The sequence below is a fragment of the Lissotriton helveticus genome, chromosome 2_1 (assembly GCF_964261635.1).
Source record: "Lissotriton helveticus chromosome 2_1, aLisHel1.1, whole genome shotgun sequence".
NCBI lineage: Eukaryota > Metazoa > Chordata > Amphibia > Caudata > Salamandridae > Lissotriton > Lissotriton helveticus.
Window position 1 is genome coordinate 2,018,029,288 of NC_136059.1, and position 23,287 is coordinate 2,018,052,574.

Consider the following 23,287-nt stretch of genomic DNA (forward strand, 5'->3'; position numbering starts at 1 on the left):
GACTGCTGGATTGTCAGGATTTTTGGCACTGCTGGGAAGTTGGGAAAGTTTGGGCTTTGGTCTTCCCCTGAGCAAGTTAAAGAGGGTTTTTTTGAAAGAGTTTTAAGGTGTGGTTCCCCCCTGATTGTGCATGATACGGGGCATGGGCACGAAAAGATCACCATTAAGATAAGAGGGGAGGTGCACCATATAGCTGTGTAACCCCGTTCTCTTATTCTTTCTGCCCCTTGGTACCGGATGTGTGGTGGACCAGCTTCTGCTTGTCTTAGGGCTGCCGGAATGCTTGGTGAGCCGCGCCGATCCCCGTCCCGCCTGTCCGAGTTGACCCCCTGTTACTGGATCAGCCCAGGAAGGGCTTGCACACACTATGCATGCTGCCTATCAGAGGTCGAGCTGGTCCCTTAGAGGAGGTGTGCTCTGGGCCCCTGGTTATTTGGAAAGATCATTGCTTGGATGTATGCCACCATACCATTGAGGTAAAGGCGGACGAGCTTATGTATGACCCAGTCTCCAGGAGTAGATCTAGGTCTATGGAGTTAGTCCCTCAGCAGAGGGCGGAAGAAACAGCCATATAAAGAGGACCCCCGTGGGCAATAGAATGTAATACCTAGTCTTCCTGCTAGTTTAACCCTTGACAGTGAGGCTCTTTCAGGGAAAAGATACAAACTAAGATCAAGCGCTTTTTTAGAGAAGGAACTCCCCCCACGCCAAGCTATGCCCCCTAGTCAAGTCTTAGAGGCTGCACCAAATAAGCACAGACTTAGGAATCTGCCGGACAAGGCAGGGAAACTGACTCCCATTAAGGAGAGTAAGAAGAAATCTACCTTGCCTCCAGCAAGGGTGACTCCATCACTTAGGTCTTACTTTAAACTGAACATGCAGAGTAATAAGGAAACTGTAAAGCAGTGAGCATCCTCGGCACAGGACACCATGCCTGCAAATTGTGCAGGAATGGTGTCAAATTGTCAAATAGATTCTCCGTCCTCTCTGAGTCAAGCTCTACAGCCGAGGTAAACCCTCAACAGAATGGCCCTGATATAAGGAACAAAACCACATACAGGGCACAGGTGATAACAACCCAAGGCTCAGATTTGATACAGGAGATGTTGACCCAGCTGTCCCTAGAGATTAAGGAACGTTTTTCTATCTCTGAAGTAAACCAGAAAAAGATACAGGATACATGTCCTAATCTAGAGGAAAGCATCTCTGCACTAACATATCGTATGGAGGAGCTAGAGAATAAAGTGGGAGAGCTTAGTCTAGATGTGAAGGGGAACACTCTAGAAGTGAGTAGGCTAAAGGAAAAGGAGAACGACCTCTCGGAAAGACTGGAGAGACTTGTAAATAATTCTAGAAGGAATAATATCAGGATTCTGGATCTAGCAGAAGGAATGGAGGGGGATAACATCAAGACCTTTGTTATAGAAATCTTGACCAAAGCATTACCCCAGGTTGCTTCAGCGTCCGTCTGGGAGTCTGAAATTCAACGGGTCCATAGAGACCCATTTAAGCTAAACCCGGGACGGAAGAAGCCCAGGAAAATCTAGGTGTATATCCAATCATATACACTGAAGTAACAACTACTGGGGCTGCTCTGAAGCTCAAAACTATCCAGATACAAGGTGCGTCTTGCAGAATAAGATAAGATATTTCTCGTATTACAGAGGGTAGAAGGTGGGAACTAGGCAAGCGGATAGATTCCTTAAAAGAGCTAGGTGCGCAAGTCCAGTTAAGGTCCCTGGCACTTCTAAAGGTCATGCTGGATAACAAGATGTATAACTTTAGATCGCCAGAAGAAGTGAACAGTTTTTTGATTCATAAGAAATCAGCAGCTAGCTGAAATGTAAGTATATGGTTAGTGAAGGGAGTTCAGTTGTTATATCTTTCTTACATTTTTTTGTTTTTAGGTTAGTGGGCTCAGGCCCAAAATGGCAAATGTATTTGCCAATGAACGGTCAGGGAGGGTTCCCAAGGGTGGGGAGGGAGGGCATGTTGTAAATAAAACAACGGTATTATTAAGCATTAGCTGAAGCCATAATGCATTAGTCCAAATATCTAGTATACGGATTGTATTTTGTATTTCGAGTCTGCCATTTTCCATGCCCTACATTGCCATGTGCTCAATGTACTGATTGTCCTACCTCTCTGCCAGTTACACTGTGGATTCTACCTAGCAACAGTTATTATTAGTCCTTCTTGAGAGAGTAGCGCATGCTCAGCAGAAGTAAGAGCTGTTCCTTATTAGCATAGCCCTCCCATGTTCTAGAAATACTGTTAGCTCCACCTACTGATATGTTTAGAAATGTCCTTACGTGGTTGTGAACTCTGTCTAAACTGTAAACTGAACCCCTTCCACTGTGTATAAAAGGGGCCATGTGCTTGTATTCAGTGTGCTACTCTGTACAATGCTGTAGAAGTGTTGTGGAGGTTGTATCACCACCTTTAAAGGTTTATTAAACTATGCTTTTGTATTTCCAGTTTCCTTGCCAACTCCATTTGTAAGTCTAAGGACTTTGTACACAGAAGGGCGAACCCTGTCGTACTTTTGGGCCTTACTGAGGTCTGAATTCATCAATTGGTGCCCGTCACGTGGGGCTCATCGGTGACTCGGAGGCTCGAAGGACTGGTCGTGACGAAGGAAGGGAACTCTGCCGGGGAAGTGATCACTGCCAGCGGCGTCTTTAGTCCTGGCATCCTGAGGTATTTCTTCCTTTCTTCCGATCTGACCATCTGGGTGGCGCCGGTCCTCGACTGAGACCTCTTCTGTCGGTTTGCCGTGGATAAGCTGTTTGAGCAAATTGTGGAACTTGGCAGGTGGAATCTGGACGCTCGTGCTTGAGATATTTGTTGCAAAAAGCTATTAGAATCAGTTTAATACAAGTCATATTTTTTTAAGAAAGCACAGTAGCTCCGAATGTGTGGAAACATGCAGAAATATTCTAACATTTCTATAATTACCAAAGGAGTGCAAAAATAAACATGTTGCTCTAAATATCGTTTGTCAATGTGCAGCTACATAAAAACAGAGCAGAAGAAAGAAAAGCAACGTTCTTTAATTATTATCCTTGTTCTGACTTGCCATTACCCTCAGCTACTGGCTTTGGCGGCAGGCACCGTGACATCAGAATTCAACTGTAATAAACTATTACAGTTGAGGGACTACATCATTTCTTTCTAATAGGCGACTGGGTGCATAATCTGTCGCCTAGTATAAAGAAATTAGAAACAGGAATTTATACGGGATTGTAGAATCCCATGGAATATAATTCAATAACAATGCATCTATTTACACAGAGTATTATGCACATGGATTTTCAATGAAATGTAAAATGTAAAAATATTATGACTAAAAGATTTACAAGTTTGCAGGGAAATGTATAATTCTTCGATGTGTTGTTTTTCTGCCTTTTTTTGCCTCTGCCTTTTCGGTTCTCTGTTCGGCTGGCTCCGCGGCGTGAGTCTTCCGCGCCCTGTTCCGAGGCAGTCTGTCAGGGCAACTTGGTGGATTACTGGGAGGTCCGCGGCGGCGGGTCAGCGGGGTGCTACTCGATGCTCGCTTTCGGGCTCACTTCTGGAGCTGGAGGCGGTGGCTGTAGGCTTGAGAAACTCGTGGCCCAGCCAGGAGTCAGGGACACAGTGCTGGATTTCTCTCTCCCGCGGATAAGGATCTAGTTTGTCTAGTTTGTCTGTTTCCTTTTAGACTCTGTGACACTCTGCGAGGCAAACGAAACAGTGAGTAGTTTTTTTTTTTTTCTCTCATGCAGACTCGGAGGAATTTCCACTGTCAAGACTGCTGGATTGTCAGGATTTTTGGCACTGCTGGGAAGTTGGGAAAGTTTGGGCTTTGGTCTTCCCCTGAGCAAGTTACAGAGGGTTTTTTTGAAAGAGTTTTAAGGTGTGGTTCCCCCCTGATTGTGCATGATACGGGGCATGGGCACGAAAAGATCACCATTAAGATAAGAGGGGAGGTGCACCATATAGCTGTGTAACCCCGTTCTCTTATTCTTTCTGCCCCTTGGTACCGGATGTGTGGTGGACCAGCTTCTGCTTGTCTTAGGGCTGCCGGAATGCTTGGTGAGCCGCGCCGATCCCCGTCCCGCCTGTCCGAGTTGACCCCCTGTTACTGGATCAGCCCAGGAAGGGCTTGCACACACTATGCATGCTGCCTATCAGAGGTCGAGCTGGTCCCTTAGAGGAGGTGTGCTCTGGGCCCCTGGTTATTTGGAAACATCATTGCTTGGATGTATGCCACCATACCATTGAGGTAAAGGCGGACGAGCTTATGTATGACCCAGTCTCCAGGAATAGATCTAGGTCTATGGAGTTAGTCCCTCAGCAGAGGGCGGAAGAAACAGCCATATAAAGGGGACCCCCGTGGGCAATAGAATTTAATACCTAGTCTTCCTGCTAGTTTAACCCTTGACAGTGAGGCTCTTTCAGGGAAAAGATACAAACTAAGATCAAGCGCTTTTTTAGAGAAGGAACTCCCCCCACGCCAAGCTATGCCCCCTAGTCAAGTCTTAGAGGCTGCACCAAATAAGCACAGACTTAGGAATCTGCCGGACAAGGCAGGGAAACTGACTCCCATTAAGGAGAGTAAGAAGAAATCTACCTTGCCTCCAGCAAGGGTGACTCCATCACTTAGGTCTTACTTTAAATTGAACATGCAGAGTAATAAGGAAACTGTAAAGCAGTGAGCATCCTCGGCACAGGACACCATGCCTGCAAATTGTGCAGGAATGGTGTCAAATTGTCAAATAGATTCTCCGTCCTCTCTGAGTCAAGCTCTACAGCCGAGGTAAACCCTCAACAGAATGGCCCTGATATAAGGAACAAAACCACATACAGGGCACAGGTGATAACAACCCAAGGCTCAGATTTGATACAGGAGATGTTGACCCAGCTGTCCCTAGAGATTAAGGAACGTTTTTCTATCTCTGAAGTAAACCAGAAAAAGATACAGGATACATGTCCTAATCTAGAGGAAAGCATCTCTGCACTAACATATCGTATGGAGGAGCTAGAGAATAAAGTGGGAGAGCTTAGTCTAGATGTGAAGGGGAACACTCTAGAAGTGAGTAGGCTAAAGGAAAAGGAGAACGACCTCTCGGAAAGACTGGAGAGACTTGTAAATAATTCTAGAAGGAATAATATCAGGATTCTGGATCTAGCAGAAGGAATGGAGGGGGATAACATCAAGACCTTTGTTATAGAAATCTTGACCAAAGCATTACCCCAGGTTGCTTCAGCGTCCGTCTGGGAGTCTGAAATTCAACGGGTCCATAGAGACCCATTTAAGCTAAACCCGGGACGGAAGAAGCCCAGGAAAATCTAGGTGTATATCCAATCATATACACTGAAGTAACAACTACTGGGGCTGCTCTGAAGCTCAAAACTATCCAGATACAAGGTGCGTCTTGCAGAATAAGATAAGATATTTCTCGTATTACAGAGGGTAGAAGGTGGGAACTAGGCAAGCGGATAGATTCCTTAAAAGAGCTAGGTGCGCAAGTCCAGTTAAGGTCCCTGGCACTTCTAAAGGTCATGCTGGATAACAAGATGTATAACTTTAGATCGCCAGAAGAAGTGAACAGTTTTTTGATTCATAAGAAATCAGCAACTAGCTGAAATTTAAGTATATGGTTAGTGAAGGGAGTTCAGTTGTTATATCTTTCTTACATTTTTTTGTTTTTAGGTTAGTGGGCTCAGGCCCAAAATGGCAAATGTATTTGCCAATGAACGGTCAGGGAGGGTTCCCAAGGGTGGGGAGGGAGGGCATGTTGTAAATAAAACAACGGTATTATTAAGCATTAGCTGAAGCCATAATGCATTAGTCCAAATATCTAGTATACGGATTGTATTTTGTATTTCGAGTCTGCCATTTTCCATGCCCTACATTGCCATGTGCTCAATGTACTGATTGTCCTACCTCTCTGCCAGTTACACTGTGGATTCTACCTAGCAACAGTTATTATTAGTCCTTTTGAGAGAGTAGCGCATGCTCAGCAGAAGTAAGAGCTGTTCCTTATTAGCATAGCCCTCCCATGTTCTAGAAATACTGTTAGCTCCACCTACTGATATGTTTAGAAATGTCCTTACGTGGTTGTGAACTCTGTCTAAACTGTAAACTGAACCCCTTCCACTGTGTATAAAAGGGGCCATGTGCTTGTATTCAGTGTGCTACTCTGTACAATGCTGTAGAAGTGTTGTGGAGGTTGTATCACCACCTTTAAAGGTTTATTAAACTATGCTTTTGTATTTCCAGTTTCCTTGCCAACTTCATTTGTAAGTCTAAGGACTTTGTACACAGAAGGGCGAACCCTGTCGTACGTTTGGGCCTTACTGAGGTCTGAATTCATCAATTGGTGCCCGTCACGTGGGGCTCATCGGCGACTCGGAGGCTCGAAGGACTGGTCGTGACGAAGGAAGGGAACTCTGCCGGGGAAGTGATCACTGCCAGCGGCGTCTTTAGTCCTGGCATCCTGAGGTATTTCTTCCTTTCTTCCGATCTGACCATCTGGGTGGCGCCGGTCCTCGACTGAGACCTCTTCTGTCGGTTTGCCGTGGATAAGCTGTTTGAGCAAATTGTGGAACTTGGCAGGTGGAATCTGGACGCTCGTGCTTGGTAAGGACCATTGTATGGTAATTACTGTGAGTGTTTATGGTAGCCAGTGATTAGCAAGGCAGTTTTAGGATACGCTTGCTGTGGCTTATGGATATGGATATGGATATGGAAATGTTTGGATGATCGATCATATTATGATTATGAATATGGGTATATATGCGTTGCAACACATATAGGTAGGTAATGTGGAGATTTTTCTCCAACATATGGTTGTGAGCGGCGCAGCGATTAAGCGCTATTTTTCTGTATAACATTGCGTTTTTCGCACTATTTCTAGCATGCCTGCTTTTAGCACACTACGTAAGTGGTGCTGCTGTGGAAACCGGTTAAGTCTTGAAGAATCGCAGCCGGCTCCCCCAGAAGGGACGCCGAATAGGGACATGTACATCAAGCTTGGTCTTTCTCCTATAATGTACAGCACATTATGGAGGAAGTATACCAAGAAGGATCCTGAGTTGAGATGGCCTTTGTATGGTTCGTTTGATTTGCGCAAAATTGAGTATGTGGAACAGTGCCTGTGTAAGCGCCGAGCGAGACAAGACATGTTTGAGAGTGTGCGAATGTGGGTGAAAGAAGTACGTGAGCGTGAGAAACGTGAACATGCGTTGATTGAGAAAGAGCAGAGGAAGAATGTGCGTGAGAAGGCGCAAGAAATGAGACAACGTGAACAAAAAGAAGCGGAAGAAAAACGGGAAAAAGAACGTAGATTGCAGATATCTGGCCAATATCCTATTTGACGGCCTCTTTATCCTGTCCTTAAAGAAAGGGGAAGATGAGGATTCTGGATCACTTAAAGATAAGGTAGACACGCGGTCTAAGTTAACATCTGATCGTATGGCGGAGCTCCGACAAACTTCTTATCGTATTCTTAAGGGTAAAATTCCTCTTGCTGAAGTATTGTTGTCTCTTGAACAATGGCCGGACAGGGAAAAAATTTATTTTCTTGAAACCTTTTCTGATGAAGTAGTCGGGGCTTTTCGAAAATATTCTCCTGTTCTTGAACCTGATGACATAGTACAAGATAGGAAAGAATTGCGTAAAGGTCTCTTTTCTCCTTCCCAGGCAGCTGATGCAGTTTGACGGTTATTCGCATTGCGGGAAAAGACGTCTTGGTTACGAGAAGAAAAACAACAAGAGACGGCGGACGACAAAGAGACGGGTTTGAGTGGCGACGGGAAACAACCACCTATCTCTTCTTCAGATAAGGTCGAGATTGTGCATGTTAAACCTATGCGAGAGGCAGCGCCTTTGTATGTTCCTCCTAAAGGAGCGGGTACTAGTTCAGATAAAAATTCAGCTGATGCCCGAGGGTATTTTATCTATAATTGGGTATATACTCCTTGGAATAGAGCGGATGTTATGGCCTTAAAGAAAGCGTTACCTGACCCACGGAAAAATCCTGCTGCCTTTTATGAGGAAGTTGAGGGGGTTTTGAATTCTTGTACTATGACATTAGCTGACATTGATTTATTCTTTGGTCTTATATTACCCCCTGACATGTGGAGATCAGTACGGAAAATTGACGATTTAGTGACGTTTAAAGCTAAATGGGAAGACATTGAGGAGGAGGACAGAGCTAGGAAACCTGCGCAGAAACCACCCCAGCTCATTCTAGGCCTCCCTGCTGCCATTTTGACTAAATTGAAGACGATTATCCCCCCTAAAAAGATTGACTGGACTATGTTAGCATCTTGCAAGCAAAAGACAGATGAATCAGTTTCTGACTTCTTTACGCGATTTGAAGAAACTTTTCACGATTTCAGTGGTCAGTCTCTGACGGATGACACGGGTCGACATCTGTTTGTAGACAAATATGTCTTGAATTTATTACCGGGAGTAGCAGCTCGGTTGAAAGCGAGTGAAAGCTCCTGGACGACTTCGACTCCGGCATTCCTCCTGACAATGGCTCAGTATTACGAGCGTCAGGAATTAGAAGCAAAAAGTAATGAAGATAAGAAATCTAAGGATTTGAAAACAAAAGTTATGTTAGCACAAGTGTATGGACCACCCCAGAGAGGAAATAATAGAGGTGGTCGGGGTTTTTATGATTCTACATATAACCACACAGATTTGACTAAAGATCAATGTGCATATTGTAAGCAACGAGGCCACTGGGCCAATGAGTGTCCTTTAGCGCGAGAGCACAGGGCTATGGGACGTGGTAGAGGTTTTGGGAGAAATCGTGGGGGTTTCTCTGGACCACGAGTTAATCTAAATGACAGGGCTAGATTTGAATCCAAGGAGCAACAACAAGGAGGGTCTAATACCTTTGATAGACGAAATCAGTATCAGATGTCTGACTATGTGCACCCCGAAAGTCATGATTCCCAATATGCATAGGATTGCATAGGATGGGGTGAGGAATCAGTTGAAGTACCAGTAGATCAGAGGGGTCCTTATGTTACAGCACATGTTTTGGGTTCTACTGATCAGTTTCTGGTTGATACAGGGGCTACTCGTAGCGCTTTGTCTAAACAATTGGTTCCGAGGGCTCCCCTGTCTGGCTTAACGATCACATCTGTAGGGTTCGATGGAACACCTTCTCTTAGCCCATTATCCCAACCCCTTGCATTTCATGTCGATAAATTTACAGCACCATGTCCATTCTTGCTTTCCTCAAACACGCCTGACAACATTGTGGGTCTAGATATGTTGAAACATTTTCGAGCCACGATCCGCTGCTCCCCTGAAGGAGTACGCGTGATTTTAAATGACAATTACCCTGCAAAAGAGAGAGTGTGTATGGTCGCTGAAAGTACTGCATTAGCCTCTTTACCTCACACGTTGTGGGCTACTTCAGACACTGATGTGGGATAGATGGTCATTCCTCCGGTTCACATTAGTGTGAAGGAGGGAGCTGTGTTACCACGCCTGCCTCAATATAGGATTTCACAGGAGGGTGAGGAGGCGCTCATACAGATTGTGCAGGATCTCATCCGAGTGGGGGTGGTGGAAGAAGTCCCATACAATGTTTGTAACAATCCTATTCTACCAATCTTGAAGAAAGACACTGATACTAGGGTATATCGATTCATTATTGATTTGAGGGAGGTGAACAAAATAGTGGTGCCCCAATATCCTGTTGTTTCTGATATTACGACACTCCTTACTTTGGTCCCACCAACAGCGACAACGTTCTCGGTTGTCGACCTGAAGAACGCCTTCTTTTCGATCCCTATTCATCCTGATAGCCGTTACCTTTTCGGCTTCACTTTGAATAACCGATCGTATAGATTTTGTAGATTTCCACAGGGCTATACTAAGAGCCCTAGTATCTACAGTCAGGCATTGAAAAGACAGTTGGATTCCTTTGTCTTGCTTGAGGGGGTAGTGCTTATTCAATATGTCGATGACATTTTGTTGGCTGCTGACACCCCTGAGCAATGTGAGACTTGTACGTTGTCCTTGCTTTCCTTTCTGGCTTCCCACAATCATAAGGTATCTAAGAAGAAATTGCAATTCTGTAGACCTAAGGTGACCTACCTAGGCCACCTTTTGTCTAAGGAGGGGCGTGCACTTACATCAGATCGTATCCAAGCCATCCTGGACACACCAACACCTTCTACACAGAAAGATGTTCGAGCATTTTTGGGTCTTACGTCCTTTTGTAGGCAGTGGATACTTGGTTTTTCACACATAGTCAAACCACTGTTAGCGCTGTTGACAAAAGACACTCCAATTCCCCTTCCTTGGACAGATGAATGTGAAAACGCTTTTCAACAGTTACGTCAGGCCCTTTGTTCAGCACCAGAGTTGGGCACTCCTGATTACACGAAACTTTTCACATTATATGTACACGAGAGAGATGGATGTGCGTCATCTGTGTTAGTACAGATGCACGGGGACAGGCAGCGTCCGTGTGCATATTTCTCGGCATTGCTCGATCCTGTTGCTCGAGCATTGCCGGGGTGTTTTCGTTCGGTCGCAGCGACAGCTGTGTCAATACGTCAGAGTGAGGGAATAGTGTTATCTCACAAGCTGTTAGTGTTGGTTCCCCATGCTGTTGACGCCCTTTTGAATCAAACAAAGACGCAGCATTTAACAAGTGCTCGTCTGACCGGATATGAACTAACGTTGCTGGCTCCCCATATCACACTGAGGAGATGTGCTACGTTAAATCCAGCAACATTGTTACCATTCCCGACGACTCAGCCTGAGACACAAGAAGCACATGATTGTATTTTTGTGACTGAGGAACAGACAAAGGGTCGTATCGATCTCCAGGATACGCCTTTCTCAGATGTAGATGGGGAATTATGGGTGGATGGCTCCTGCCTGAAGCTACCAGATGGTACGACTTCGGCAGCATATGCCATCACTACTTTGTATACTATCGTGGAAACAGCACGCATACCACAGAAATCAGTCCAGGCAGCGGAGCTGATAGCATTGACACGAGCATGTGAACTTAGTACAGAGTTGTGTGTGAATATTTATACAGATAGCCGCTATGCTTTCGGAGTAGCGCACGACTTTGGCCTGCTCTGGAAGGAAAGAGGTTTTCTGACATCACACGGAGCACAAATTATGTATGGAGAATTGGTGCACAATCTTTTGACTGCCTTGACATTTCCTAAAAAGATAGCTATAGTGAAATGCAGTGCACATAAGAAGGTTACCGACAAAGTAGGGCAAGGAAATGCTTTCGCTGACCAAGTAGCACGAGAAACTGCAATGAGACCTGACTCCACTTCAATGTATGTTGTGAAGTCACAAGCGGAACGATGGTATGATGCTATGAAAGAAGTGATGGAAATACAGAGAGTTGCTTCTGAAAAAGAACGAGAGCAATGGTCTGAAAATAGAGAACTGGATGATGAAGGTTGTTGGCGCAACAAACAAATGGATAGGTGGAAGTTGCCCACAGCTTTTGTCCAACCTATGGTTCAAATGGCACATGGGCTAGCACATGTTGGAGCTTCAGCGATTGTGAAATTGCTTGCGCAAGTTTGGGAGCATCCAGAGATTGCTAGCACGGCCAAGAGAGTGGTACAGACCTGTATGATCTGTCTTAAATACAACTCAGGGAAAGGAACACGGACTCCGGCAGGAGGATTTGAAATACCAACTGCACCTTTTGAAGTCCTGCAAATGGATTATATCCAACTCGAACGCTGTAATAATTTAAAGTACGTCTTGGTGGTGGTGTGTGCTTTCAGTAAATGGATTGAAGCCTACCCTACTAAGGACAATACTGCAATGACTACAGCGAAGGTGCTACTGAAGGAGTTCTTCCCTAGGTATGGTGTTTGTAGACTGCTATGGAGTGATAACGGGCCTCATTTTATAGCAGACGTTATCAAGTATGTTCTGAAAGGTCTGGGGATAAAGCAGAAGTTCCATGCAGTGTTCCATCCACAGTCGGCTGGCTTGGTGGAACGGTCGGGACCGATGGTGCGGTCCCGAGCAGGTTCTGCTCGCAACAAGAACGGCTGTCTGAGTGACCAACCGGAAAAATTGGATCCACTCCCTTCACTGTCGCAGAGTGCAACCCGGATTGGTGGAGCCTGCCGTGTTGCCTGACCATCGAGAAATCCTGACTACAGAGAAAGGCCCTGCTGTGGTACCTGATGAGCAAGAGGAGTTCTTCCCGGACCCGACGACTTCTGGAGTAAGAAAATACAACCTTCGACCCAGGAAGAAGTTTGCTGCTGTCTAGACTGTTGTCAGAACGGCCCCTCGGATTGGTGCAACGGAGAGCCGATGAGGCAAGGGGGGGATCAGCCTTGCATTAGATTAGTGACACCCGTCTTGGTCCGCTGGTGAAGAAAACAACGGCCGCCTTGGGGGAAGTGTTCTGACATCCTTTTTTTTAGTTTCAGGAAGATTTGCGAGACATTTGTTTAACATGGAGAGAAAAAAAAGTGATTTGCGCTTTTGGATTCATTGCCATTGTGGCTGTTGTTACCATTATCACGTGGTTTGTTGAGGATGTAATTCCTGCCCGTGATCTATATGTGGTTTCTACACTGGTAGAAAAAGTCAGAATTGAGCCACTGCACTCCTTCCCTTTGTAAATAACTCTCATTTTTCAATTCATTTGATGAAATGCGTGCAAACAGATACCGTGAAACACCTCATCACGGTCCAATTTGAAACAAATCCAATGGGGTACATTACTCATGCACTCGACTGTTGCACTGCGGTAGAGGAAATTTTTCCTTTGTAAACTCTTCATAATTCCTTCATTTTTATCATTTTTTCCATTTTAAACCAACATTGTTTACTCGTGCATCTTCCTTAATTATACCACTACGGAGACAGCATGTTTTGGCCTGGATTGGCGACGTTTGGTGTTTGAAAATGACGAATAAAGAATTCAGAAAGCAAACATGCTGTCTCCGTAGTGGTATAATTAAGGAAGATGCACGAGTAAAAATGTTGGTTTAAAATGGAAAAAATGATAAAAATGAAGGAATTATGAAGAGTTTACAAAGGAAAAATTTCCTCTACCGCAGTGCAACAGTCGAGTGCATGAGTAATGTACCCCATTGGATTTGTTTCTACACTGGTGCCACAGGAACATTTCTTTTATACGCTCCCCTATCAGGAATCAAAACACCGCTTGTCCTTTGTAAATAACACCTTCATTCAGATGCTACATCATACCCACACTGCTACAAATGAAACAAATTGCTGGATATGTGGTATGATGCCAGCGCACCAGAAGAAGGGGGGAACACCGTTCATACCTCTCCCTTTCTCTCATAATGGTTCTTGTCGTGCCTGGTATACTCTTCTATTTGCCACAAGAAAGCCTGCTGTTGGAAGGTTACTTTTTAGACTAAACAAAGAATGTCACCAGAATAAAGAAGGCTATCCACAAGCCAATGGAACTATATGGGAGTGGGAAGAATATTGTCCAGACAATGAGTCTACTCCCTACATTTTTACGAACACTAGAGACACTGTCGAAAGTTAAAAATTTGTGATCTCAGTTGCACAGCACAAGCGGATTTATGTGTGCAAAGTGTTGGGTACATCCCTGTAGGTGTTAGTGATTGTATTAAAGTCTTAAATATAGATGGTCTGAATAATAGCACATTTTTAGCATCCCATAATACATAATTTGTATGCGGTAATAGAGGATTTTATCGATTACCAGCTGGCTGGTCAGGAGTATGCTATGTATCGTTTTTATTACCACCAGTGTTTTTAGCACCTGCCACATATCATAAAGACTTGAAATTGTTGAATAATGCCACTGTGAATAGATACAAACGTACTTTATCTATCGATGATGTGGACCAGACTGACACTAGTTTGCAGCAATATGTGGATTTTAACCTAGGTTTATTCTTCTTTGTTGGAGCTGCCCTAAACAGTAGAAAGATAAGAAGACTAACTAGAGTTGTAGAGGCAGTGACCAACCAAACTGCTGCAGCACTAGGAAACGTAACTGAAGAGTTGCAAATTACTACAATTGTTGCCCTGCAGAACAGAATGTTGTTAGATGTCATATTAGCAGAAAAGGGAGGAGCTTGTAGAATTATTGGAAGCAGCTGTTGTGTCTTCATCCCAGACCACTCGCCTTCTGTTTATAATGCCATAAATAAACTGCATAAAATAGCTGCCGACATACATGTAGATAATGGTACATGGACCTTCTCTAGTTGGTTTTGGACCTTATTTACTACATGGGGTTGGAAGATCCTCACTGGCCTTTGTATAATAGTAGCAATTCTCTTCACTTGCTGTATGTGTATTCAATGTGGTCCTATGATATGTTCTCTTTGTATTACCTCCTGTATACCCAATAAGAAAGCTGTTTCCGAAGCTGCTTATTAAAAAAGTCTAACTAAAGAAATTTCTAGCATTATGAGCATTGACATTCAAGATGAGTATGATGACTACCCTATGAAATGGAATGGCTTCAGCTAATGCTGAAAGGGTCGTCTGTTGTAAATAAAACAACGGTATTATTAAGCATTAGCTGAAGCCATAATGCATTAGTCCAAATATCTAGTTTACGGATTGTATTTTGTATTTCAAGTCTGCCATTTTCCATGCCCTACATTGCTATGTGCTCAATGTACTGATTGTCCTACCTCTCTGCCAGTTACACTGTGGATTCTACCTAGCAACAGTTATTATTAGTCCTTCTTGAGAGAGTAGCGCATGCTCAGCAGAAGTAACAGCTGTTCCTTATTAGCATAGCCCTCCCATGTTCTAGAAATATTGTTAGCTCCACCTACTGATATGTTTAGAAATGTCCTTATGTGGTTGTGAACTCTGTCTAAACTGTAAACTGAACCCCTTCCACTGTGTATAAAAGGGGCCATGTGCTTGTATTCAGTGTGCTTCTCTGTACAATGCTGTAGAAGTGTTGTGGAGGTTGTATCACCACCTTTAAAGGTTTATTAAACTATGCTTTTGTATTTCCAGTTTCCTTGCCAACTTCATTTGTAAGTCTAAGGACTTTGTACACAGAAGGGCGAACCCTGTCGGTACTTTTGGGCCTTGCTGAGGTCTGAATTCATCAGGCAGGGGGGTGTTTCAAGTGTGCGGGTAGGGAGCATTATCAAAAAATAAAAAAATACAAATCCTAAATATGACCTCATGTGACTTAATATTTACCTGTAGATGTAGCTTGGGGAAGAACCAGGAATAATAAAGGGGGTAGACCTGGGTTAAGGAGAGATGCGTTCCTGGAGATTTTATGCTGGAACGTGAACCGTCTGAGAGTCAAGAGATGGCAGCGTTTGGTCTTGCAACATTTTAAGGATAATCCGGCCAAGATTCTCATGCTTCAAGAGACACATTTGCTGCAGTCAGAGTGTAAGGCTTTGTTTGGGAAGCTAAGATGGGTTGAGAGAGTTGTAGCCTCTGACCAACAATGTTGTTTAAAGGGCAGTGGTTATAATCGTTAAAACAACTGTAGGAGTGGAGCTTATTAAGTCACAGATAGATGACAGAGGACGGTGGGTATTAGCTGAGGTGAGGTGCCAAGATATCAACTATACTTCAGCTAATTATTATAGTCCTAATGAGGATGATATCGACCCTCTGAATAATCTATGTTTAGCCTTGGCAGATTTTGTCTCCCTGATTCTAGGTGGCAAGTAGGAGGTTTATTTTGCAACCTTCGACCCCTGATTTGCTAAAGAGAGAAACAGCTATCTTTTTCACTATAACCTAGATTTGGCCCCTTTGCAGACAGTGTGGGATGCCTTTAAGGCCTGGCTCAGGGGGACGTTAAAGGGTGCGGTTGCAGGTTGGGCCAGATCAGAAAAAAGAGATCGTAGATTTAGAGAAACAACTTGCACTTGCAAAGACAGCCTTAAAAAGGCAGGTGGCTGATGAGGAGAAAGACGCTCTATTAGCTAGGTTGTAGGATTTACAGATGAAGTTTAGGCTAAAAACTGAAGCAATTATGCTCCAAAAGTGGGAGGCAAGTAACATGAGTGATTTTGACCAGGATAAGAATTGTGGTAAACTACTCACCATGAAAAGCAGAGTTGATAGATCCTGTAATTATATCAGCAAGATTATGGCGGGTTGCAAAATGGTAGAGGAAAAGAGGGATATTGAAAAAGCTTTTGAGGAATTCTTTCAAGGCTTGTACAGCGAGGAGTTAACGGTCGAGGATGAGGTTATAGATCAGTGGCTATCTAAGAAACAATTTCCAAAATTGAATTTGGATAGCCAAATAATACTCACCCAAGATATAGATGAGAGTAAAGTACTTGCAATTTTAAATAAAGCCAAGAAAGCGAAAGCAGCAGGACCCAATGCAATTCCTACAGAGGTCTATACGTTAATATCTGATGAAATCATCCCTATCTGGCTGAGATTGTTTAATGAAATCCTTAGAGGAAGTTTATCTCTGCCGGATTCATGGAGTGAGGCTGTTATCACCCTTATTTGGAGGCCCGGGAAGGACCCAACTCAGTGTCAATCCTATCGCCCCATATCACAACTTAACTGCGATTATAAGATCTTTGCAGGTATATTAAATGCTCGGCTTAATAAGATAGTGGGATATATAATTCATCAAGATCAAAAGGGTTTTCTCCCGGACAGGCAAATTCTGGACTTGGTATACTCCTTAATAGGCTCGGTCGATCTGGAAACAACTCAAGGGGTTCCTCTCTCCATCATTACTGTTGATTCTGCAAAAGCCTTCGACCAAGTTAATTGGCACTACTTAAATAACACCTTGAAGGCTTTTGGTTTTGGAGCTATTTTTAGGGAAGTCGTTAAAAAGATATATAATTCCCCCGGGCCCAGAACTTGGTTAATGGAAATCTCACTGCGGCCGTAACAATACAGCGAGGCACGAGGAAAGGGTGTCCATTATCCTCCATTCTTTTCGATCTGTACATCGAGCCATTGGCCCAAAGTTTAAGGCAGAATGATAACATTTCCCCTTTTAAAGTTAATGGGTTTACTAGGAAGGTAGCATTGTATGTGGACGACCTCATCTTATTATCCTCTAATATCTGAGTTACTGATTGAGGTACAGGTTTTTGGTAAAATGTCAGAATATCAAGTCAATAGTGATAAGACCGAGTATATGGCTTAGAATACTCTAGCTCAGGGGGTGAGGCTTGCTAAAGAGCTAAGATACCTGGGAGTAATAATAACCCAGGACATTGGAAAGATCCCTAAAATAAACCTAGAGCACGTTTCTAGGGAGGTGGAGATTTTATTGAAGAGATGGCAGAGCATGCCGTTATCCCATTATGAGCAAGTCAATCTGATTAAAATGTGTGTCCTCCCAAAGTATGCCTACCTTTTTAATAATATTCCCTTGGAATTTGATAAAACTGGTCTTCCTAAAATGCAGGGTAAGATATTCTCATTTATCTAGGCAGCTAAAGTGATCAGGCTTTTCTGTAAGAAACTAAGGCGGAAATTGTTACAGGGAGGTTTGGGTCTGCCGCACCTTCAGTTGTACTGCTGGGCATATCAATTAAAAAACTGCAGGATGTTACTTTTAAAACCACACAGCTCCCTGATTGGCAGTATGTTCAAAGCTATTCTTTTAGATCTAGATGAGGTAGGCTTTATGTACAAATTTGGTGCCCCTAAATATTTTAAAAAGGTTAGGCTGAAGACTTTTTCTATGGCGGCTAAGCTATGGTCAGAGTGCCGGGTATGTCTGGGACAGTCCTGTTACAGTGAATGGGCTCCAGTGTGGGACTTCCAAGAACACCAGAATGCCTCTTAGATGCTCTAGCTCAGCCATTAAAGGAGGCTGGAGTCTCACATTGGAAGGACATAGTGGATGGCAACAACTGTTACCCCTGGGAAGTCTGGAGGAACCTCACTAGCGGAGCTCTCTCCAGATTTAAATTCTATCAAATCTCTTCATGGCGTAAGAGCCAATGTTGGTCAATCCCTGAGGATACCACATGGAAGATAAGTTGCAAGACCCAACTGTTAAGAAAAAAGGAAGTAGGACGGTGATACCATTATCTTCTTGCAGCAGCGGATAGAAAAATAGAACATCCATACCTGGTCTGGGAGAGGTGCTTGACGAGTGAAGATCTGAAAAATGTATGGCAAGTATCCTTAGATGTTTCAAACCCATTGATTAAATCTGCTGCACTCAGGAAGAATCACTTTTTCACACTCCACAGGATATACTGGTCTCCTATGAAGCTCGCCAAAATAATGGAGAAGCTAAGTGTCCGAGATGCGGAGTCCCGAAAGTGGATGACAGTCACATTTTTGTGGCTTGTCCCATGATTCAAGAACTTTGGGGAAGTGTGGGTGAGACCTTGTCCAATGTTCTGAACATGGAGGTTGAGGTAAGCCCTTCTCTTATCCTTTTTGGTATTATGCTGAAGCCCAAAGGGTTGCTGGGGCTCCCGGGGCTACAAATTAAGTTGGTATTTTACTTAGTTCTTTTGGCAAGAAGGGAGATTTGTAAGTTATGTCGCCAAGCTCTGACCCCAACCTGTAGAGCCTGGTGGAATGCGATACGATATTTTAGAGATTTGGACCAAAAGGTTAATCTGAATAGAGATAGGTCAGATTTGAGGTTGTTTTGGAATCTGTTAGACTATACAGTTGCTGTTTAAATTATTTTGTACTATCCAATGATTGAACCTTTTGGTCAGGTCACGATGTGTGGTGTGGCTGGGCTTCGCATAAATACCATCAGCTGAGTCTGGACCCCTTAGATAAGAGCAACAGGGGTGGCACAGATCGAGAGGTTGTTTCATCTACGGAGGTCATATGAGGATTAAAAAATAAAAAGAAGTGAATTATCATTAGGCCAGGGCATAATTTTAGTTACACTGGAGTAATTTGGAGCAGTGTTGGTAATTCAGTATTACTCTTTGACGCAGAATTCCTCATAGTAATGGGAGAACCTCTGCTCATATAAATAAGAATAATTTGGGGGGAAACAATCCTACCACAAGAGTACAGTTAGCAACTGCGAGCGGACGCTCTCACTTGCTATTCATGTTTTAGTGTAATTTGTGCTATTTCTTTGCGTGAAATGCATCCTTGTGTCTATTTTGAATGCACGGGTGCAATTTGCATTAAGAAATAGAGCTAAATGCCAGGACTCAGTTAGGGGGAAATCCTCCCCAAAAGCACATTTAGCATTATTTCTTAGCTCAAAAGGCATTCTTGTGTCCATTTTGGATGCATGTGGGGCATTTTGCGTTAAGAAAATAGCACTAAATGCCAGGAGTAAGTTGGAGGGAAATCCTACCCCAAGAGCATATTTAGTAAGCCTGAATGGCTGCTTGCACTTCTTATTTGTGTTCTGTTGCATTCAACACTATTTCTTAGCATAAATGCATTCTCACACCCATTTTGGAGGTGATGGGTACTTTTTTGCTTTAAGAAATAGCTCTAACTGCAGAATTACTCTTCTCACATAATTATCAGCAATCTTGCAACATTTCTAGGTAATTCCACATGATTACACTACACTGAATTACGCTAGCTAAACCCACTCCTAATTATCATGTTTAAAAGACTCAAAGGAACTCACCTTCTTTAAAAATATCATAAATAATTTTCGCATCACAATACCACAAATTTATTGTACGGAAGCACTGAAAATAACAGGTGTAAGTATGTATATGCGTACTTGTCAATTTAAATCTACATTATTATTTATAACCAACTTATTTTATGCATTGATTGATCAATCCTTTTTTTCTGTACATCTGGAGCTTCTGTTTAAAGTTCTACATTGAAAATAATTACATTATTTTTAAGTAAAATACGTGTACATACTGCCCAATTCAGTTGTACTTACTGTATGAATCTCAGAATGACCTACGGCTGAGTTGGATGTTTTGAAATTCGAAACTGTGATCCAGATTTCATAACATCAGAGTCTTCTTAACACAAAGCTCGTTTGTTTCCCTGCCAATTATGTTTACTGGTCCAGAAGAGACATCTTCCAGTTGTTCTAATTTGATTGATTACTATGTGAATAACAGTTGTTTGGATTGAATATTTACTACCTTTTGCATCATTTAAAAGTTATTTAATGGGTGGACCCGGGATGACTGACATTGCCGTCACTCATTCTTTAGCTCCCACTCGGCTCCTGGCCTGCAATTGCTAATGGCGGTGCTGACAGTTACTTTGGCCAGCCAGGACCACCGAGGAAGCCTCCTGACCCAGGAGGACCCAGGCAAATCGCGTTGTCCTGGGAAAGCTACCTGGGGCAGCGGACTTTGACAAAGAAGTCAAAGGGAGCCCACCTGAAATAGGGAGTGGCGCTGCTACGAAACCCTTGTCCCAAGATGTTGAATGCCACATTTGTATGATGGAACCACGCATGCAATTGCATTGAATGCCTTAACAACGCAGCCTTTACCACGACCGCGTCTTTACCACGCATGTCTTACTATGCATGCCTTTACAACAGAATTCATTGTAATGGCATAATTGGTAAAGGCATGCACGTGGTAAAGGTTACACCCCAGCCCCCCACCCTGAGCCTTAGAATCCAGCCCCTTGCCCTGAAATCTACTCGACCCCAGCCCTAAAACACCCCAGCCCCCTGCCCTGAACCATTCCCTAAACCCTAATAATTACCCTGATCCCAGCCCTAAAAACACCCCAGCCCCCACCCTGAGCCTTAAAACCGACCTCCAGTCCTAAAAACTACCCAACACATACCCTAAGCCCTAAAACCCAGCTCCCAGCCCTTAAAAACCCCATCCCCCCACCCTGAGCCGTAAAACCCATACCCCAGCCCTGATAAGTACCCTGACCCTAGCACTAAAAAAGAAAACTACTCACAAAGCAGCTTACTGATCCTTCCCATTCCTTCCATTCTCCTCTGGACTGACTACCTTTACCATGCATATGCCTTTACTGCCTTCACAATGCAAATCATTGTAAAGGGATGCATAGTAAAGGCATATGTGTGGCAAAGGCAAGTAGGGTAACACTTGTGTTGTAACAGTACGTGTGGTTTTGACCACATTGTTAACGCAGTTTCCAGAAAGCCACACCTGGCCCAATTTCAAGGGCAACTATTGGGTCCTTACCTGTTCTCCAGGACTAATGCACGTCCGGAACCACCTTATCAGTATAGCCATAAAGGCCGGCAGCTTCAGAATGGAAAATATGTATTGGCTTTCTCTGCTGTTCAGATCACAATGGGGACAGTTTTTTGAAGACATATGCTTCTATTCGGTGAAATATAAGGAGGGGGTAGTAAAGGGGGATGGGGTTTTGGTTGTCTTATTAATAGTGTTTGGTTTACTGTAGTCATCCTGCAGACCCATTGTAGTCCACAAGTCACTGCTCATTAAGAGATTATCGAGCCCCAGGACACTTTCACAGAACTTCACTCCCCGCCATCCCACCCCGAGATCCCATACGACCACCATGATTGCTTTTATGGCCATGACAGGGAACGTGAACTGCCTGTTAGATCGTATTGAGGGCGTGGTCTAGCAGTTCCTCTTTAGAAACGGCCCCCAGGAAGTAAAGCTACAAGAAACACACCTCATGGCAACTAACTTCTCCCCCCAAGCCAGAGAATGGATACTCTAGAGTTTGCCATCAGGGGTTTGGCCGCAGATCCAGGGAAGTTGTGATTCTTCTCCACAACTCTATCTCGATGGTGGTGCCCACATAACTGTGACACTGTGAACCTGTGGGGAGATTCATGCCAGTGGAGGGTTCATTAGTGGGTTCTCTGCATACTTTCCTGGGCATATACATTCCCCTGCAGCTTGCCACCTCTACACTGTGGTCACTCACAGACTTAGTGCTCTCTCTCCCAGCTGTTGGGTTAATTTTGGGTGGGGGGTGACTTTGATGATATCCTGGCTTCTTTGGATTCTCTTGGGGCCCTGGACATGGAACCTAGAGAAGGTAGAGGCTTAGCCAGCTGGGACTCCAGTTTGTGGCTTTGTGACACTCCGCTAGTTCAAGAATTGGATTTTCTAGTAGTCTGAACACCTTAATGACCTACTGTTGTGCACTGTGAGAAACTCACACTGCCTTCTGCTTCAACTCCAAACCTCTCAATTATGTCCCACTAGAAACACAGACCCGCAATCTGAACTCACAGAGATACTTATGAGTGATCCAGGACGCAGCACGCACAGTGCAAGATTAATATACATTATCAAAAAACATTGCAGGAAAACAACGCAATGGGAAAATGAAATATTCGTAGAGAAGCAAATTAAAGAATTAAAGAAATGTAATCATGAGCTTTCTCACTGACATGGATTACCTAATTTTGATGAAATATTGCAGCTGACCGTTTGGCCCTAGTTTTCCCAGACAGCTTGGGATAGAACTAGGAAACTCTAGTGACTAGAGTCTAGTCCAAGGAGCCCCCTGAAAATATGTTACGGAGCCCTGGGGATCCACGGCCCACAGGTTAATAATCTCTGGCCTAGACAGATTAAATGCATTCTAGTCAACATCTTCATGATTTCTCTGCCATGCCAGCACTAAAAACCAAATCTAGATATTTATGAGAGGTGTCAGAGCCATTACATCGGAATTTGAAGCAAACCACCAAGCTACATGGGCTATTACATGTCAAATACTAGATTACTTTTTAAAGCAACACAAGCAGATATGTGCTACCATAGCAGTTACTGTGCTTTTTCATCTCACAGGAGTAAATATGTAAATATCTTACTTGCAAATGTCATCTTCAGGATCTTCGAGCCCAAACCTTTCATCAAAGGTAAGTTGTATCCGTACATTTTCCTCTACGGCCACCAGCCTCCACACCAGAACTGTGCTGCGTGGATAGGTGTCTGGAAATCTGGGACTATGGATGCTTCCATTTCCATGAACGGCAACAATCCTCTCGTGCTGTGGATCGTGCACTCCTGTAACATGCACATAAATGCATAAACGTGATTACTATTCTATGAGGAGTTCTGTTCTAATTATAAATCAGGTAAAAGAGTGCAAATTCATAAACTACATAACCCCTACACTAAAACAATACTATACATTTAGAACTTTAAGCAATGTCTGAGACAACATGATCAGATTGTAAGATTTGGGAGTATTATTTGATGGGGTGGGAACCCACTAATAAACAATAGTTTTTGTCTTGGTGAAAGACTAAAGTTGCGAAATAAACCTGAGCAATACCCTTGGTAGCTTGTCACAAAGAAATGGATGTACGACGGTACGACGCATGGTTTTACCACGCGTACCGTTCCAACGCGTTTTTTACAACGCAAGTCTTTA

The 23,287-nt window shown here is 43.6% G+C and overlaps 1 protein-coding gene across 1 annotated transcript in view; it reads right to left on the minus strand.

The window, feature by feature from the left end:
• Nucleotides 1-23,287, minus strand: part of PDGFC (platelet derived growth factor C) — an 874,104-nt gene that overhangs the window by 484,992 nt on the left and 365,825 nt on the right. Inside the window, exon 2 of the mRNA XM_078676981.1 lies at nt 22,722-22,917. Within this exon, the coding sequence (XP_078533107.1) occupies nt 22,722-22,917 (196 nt within the window). The remainder of the gene's footprint in view (nt 1-22,721; nt 22,918-23,287) is intronic.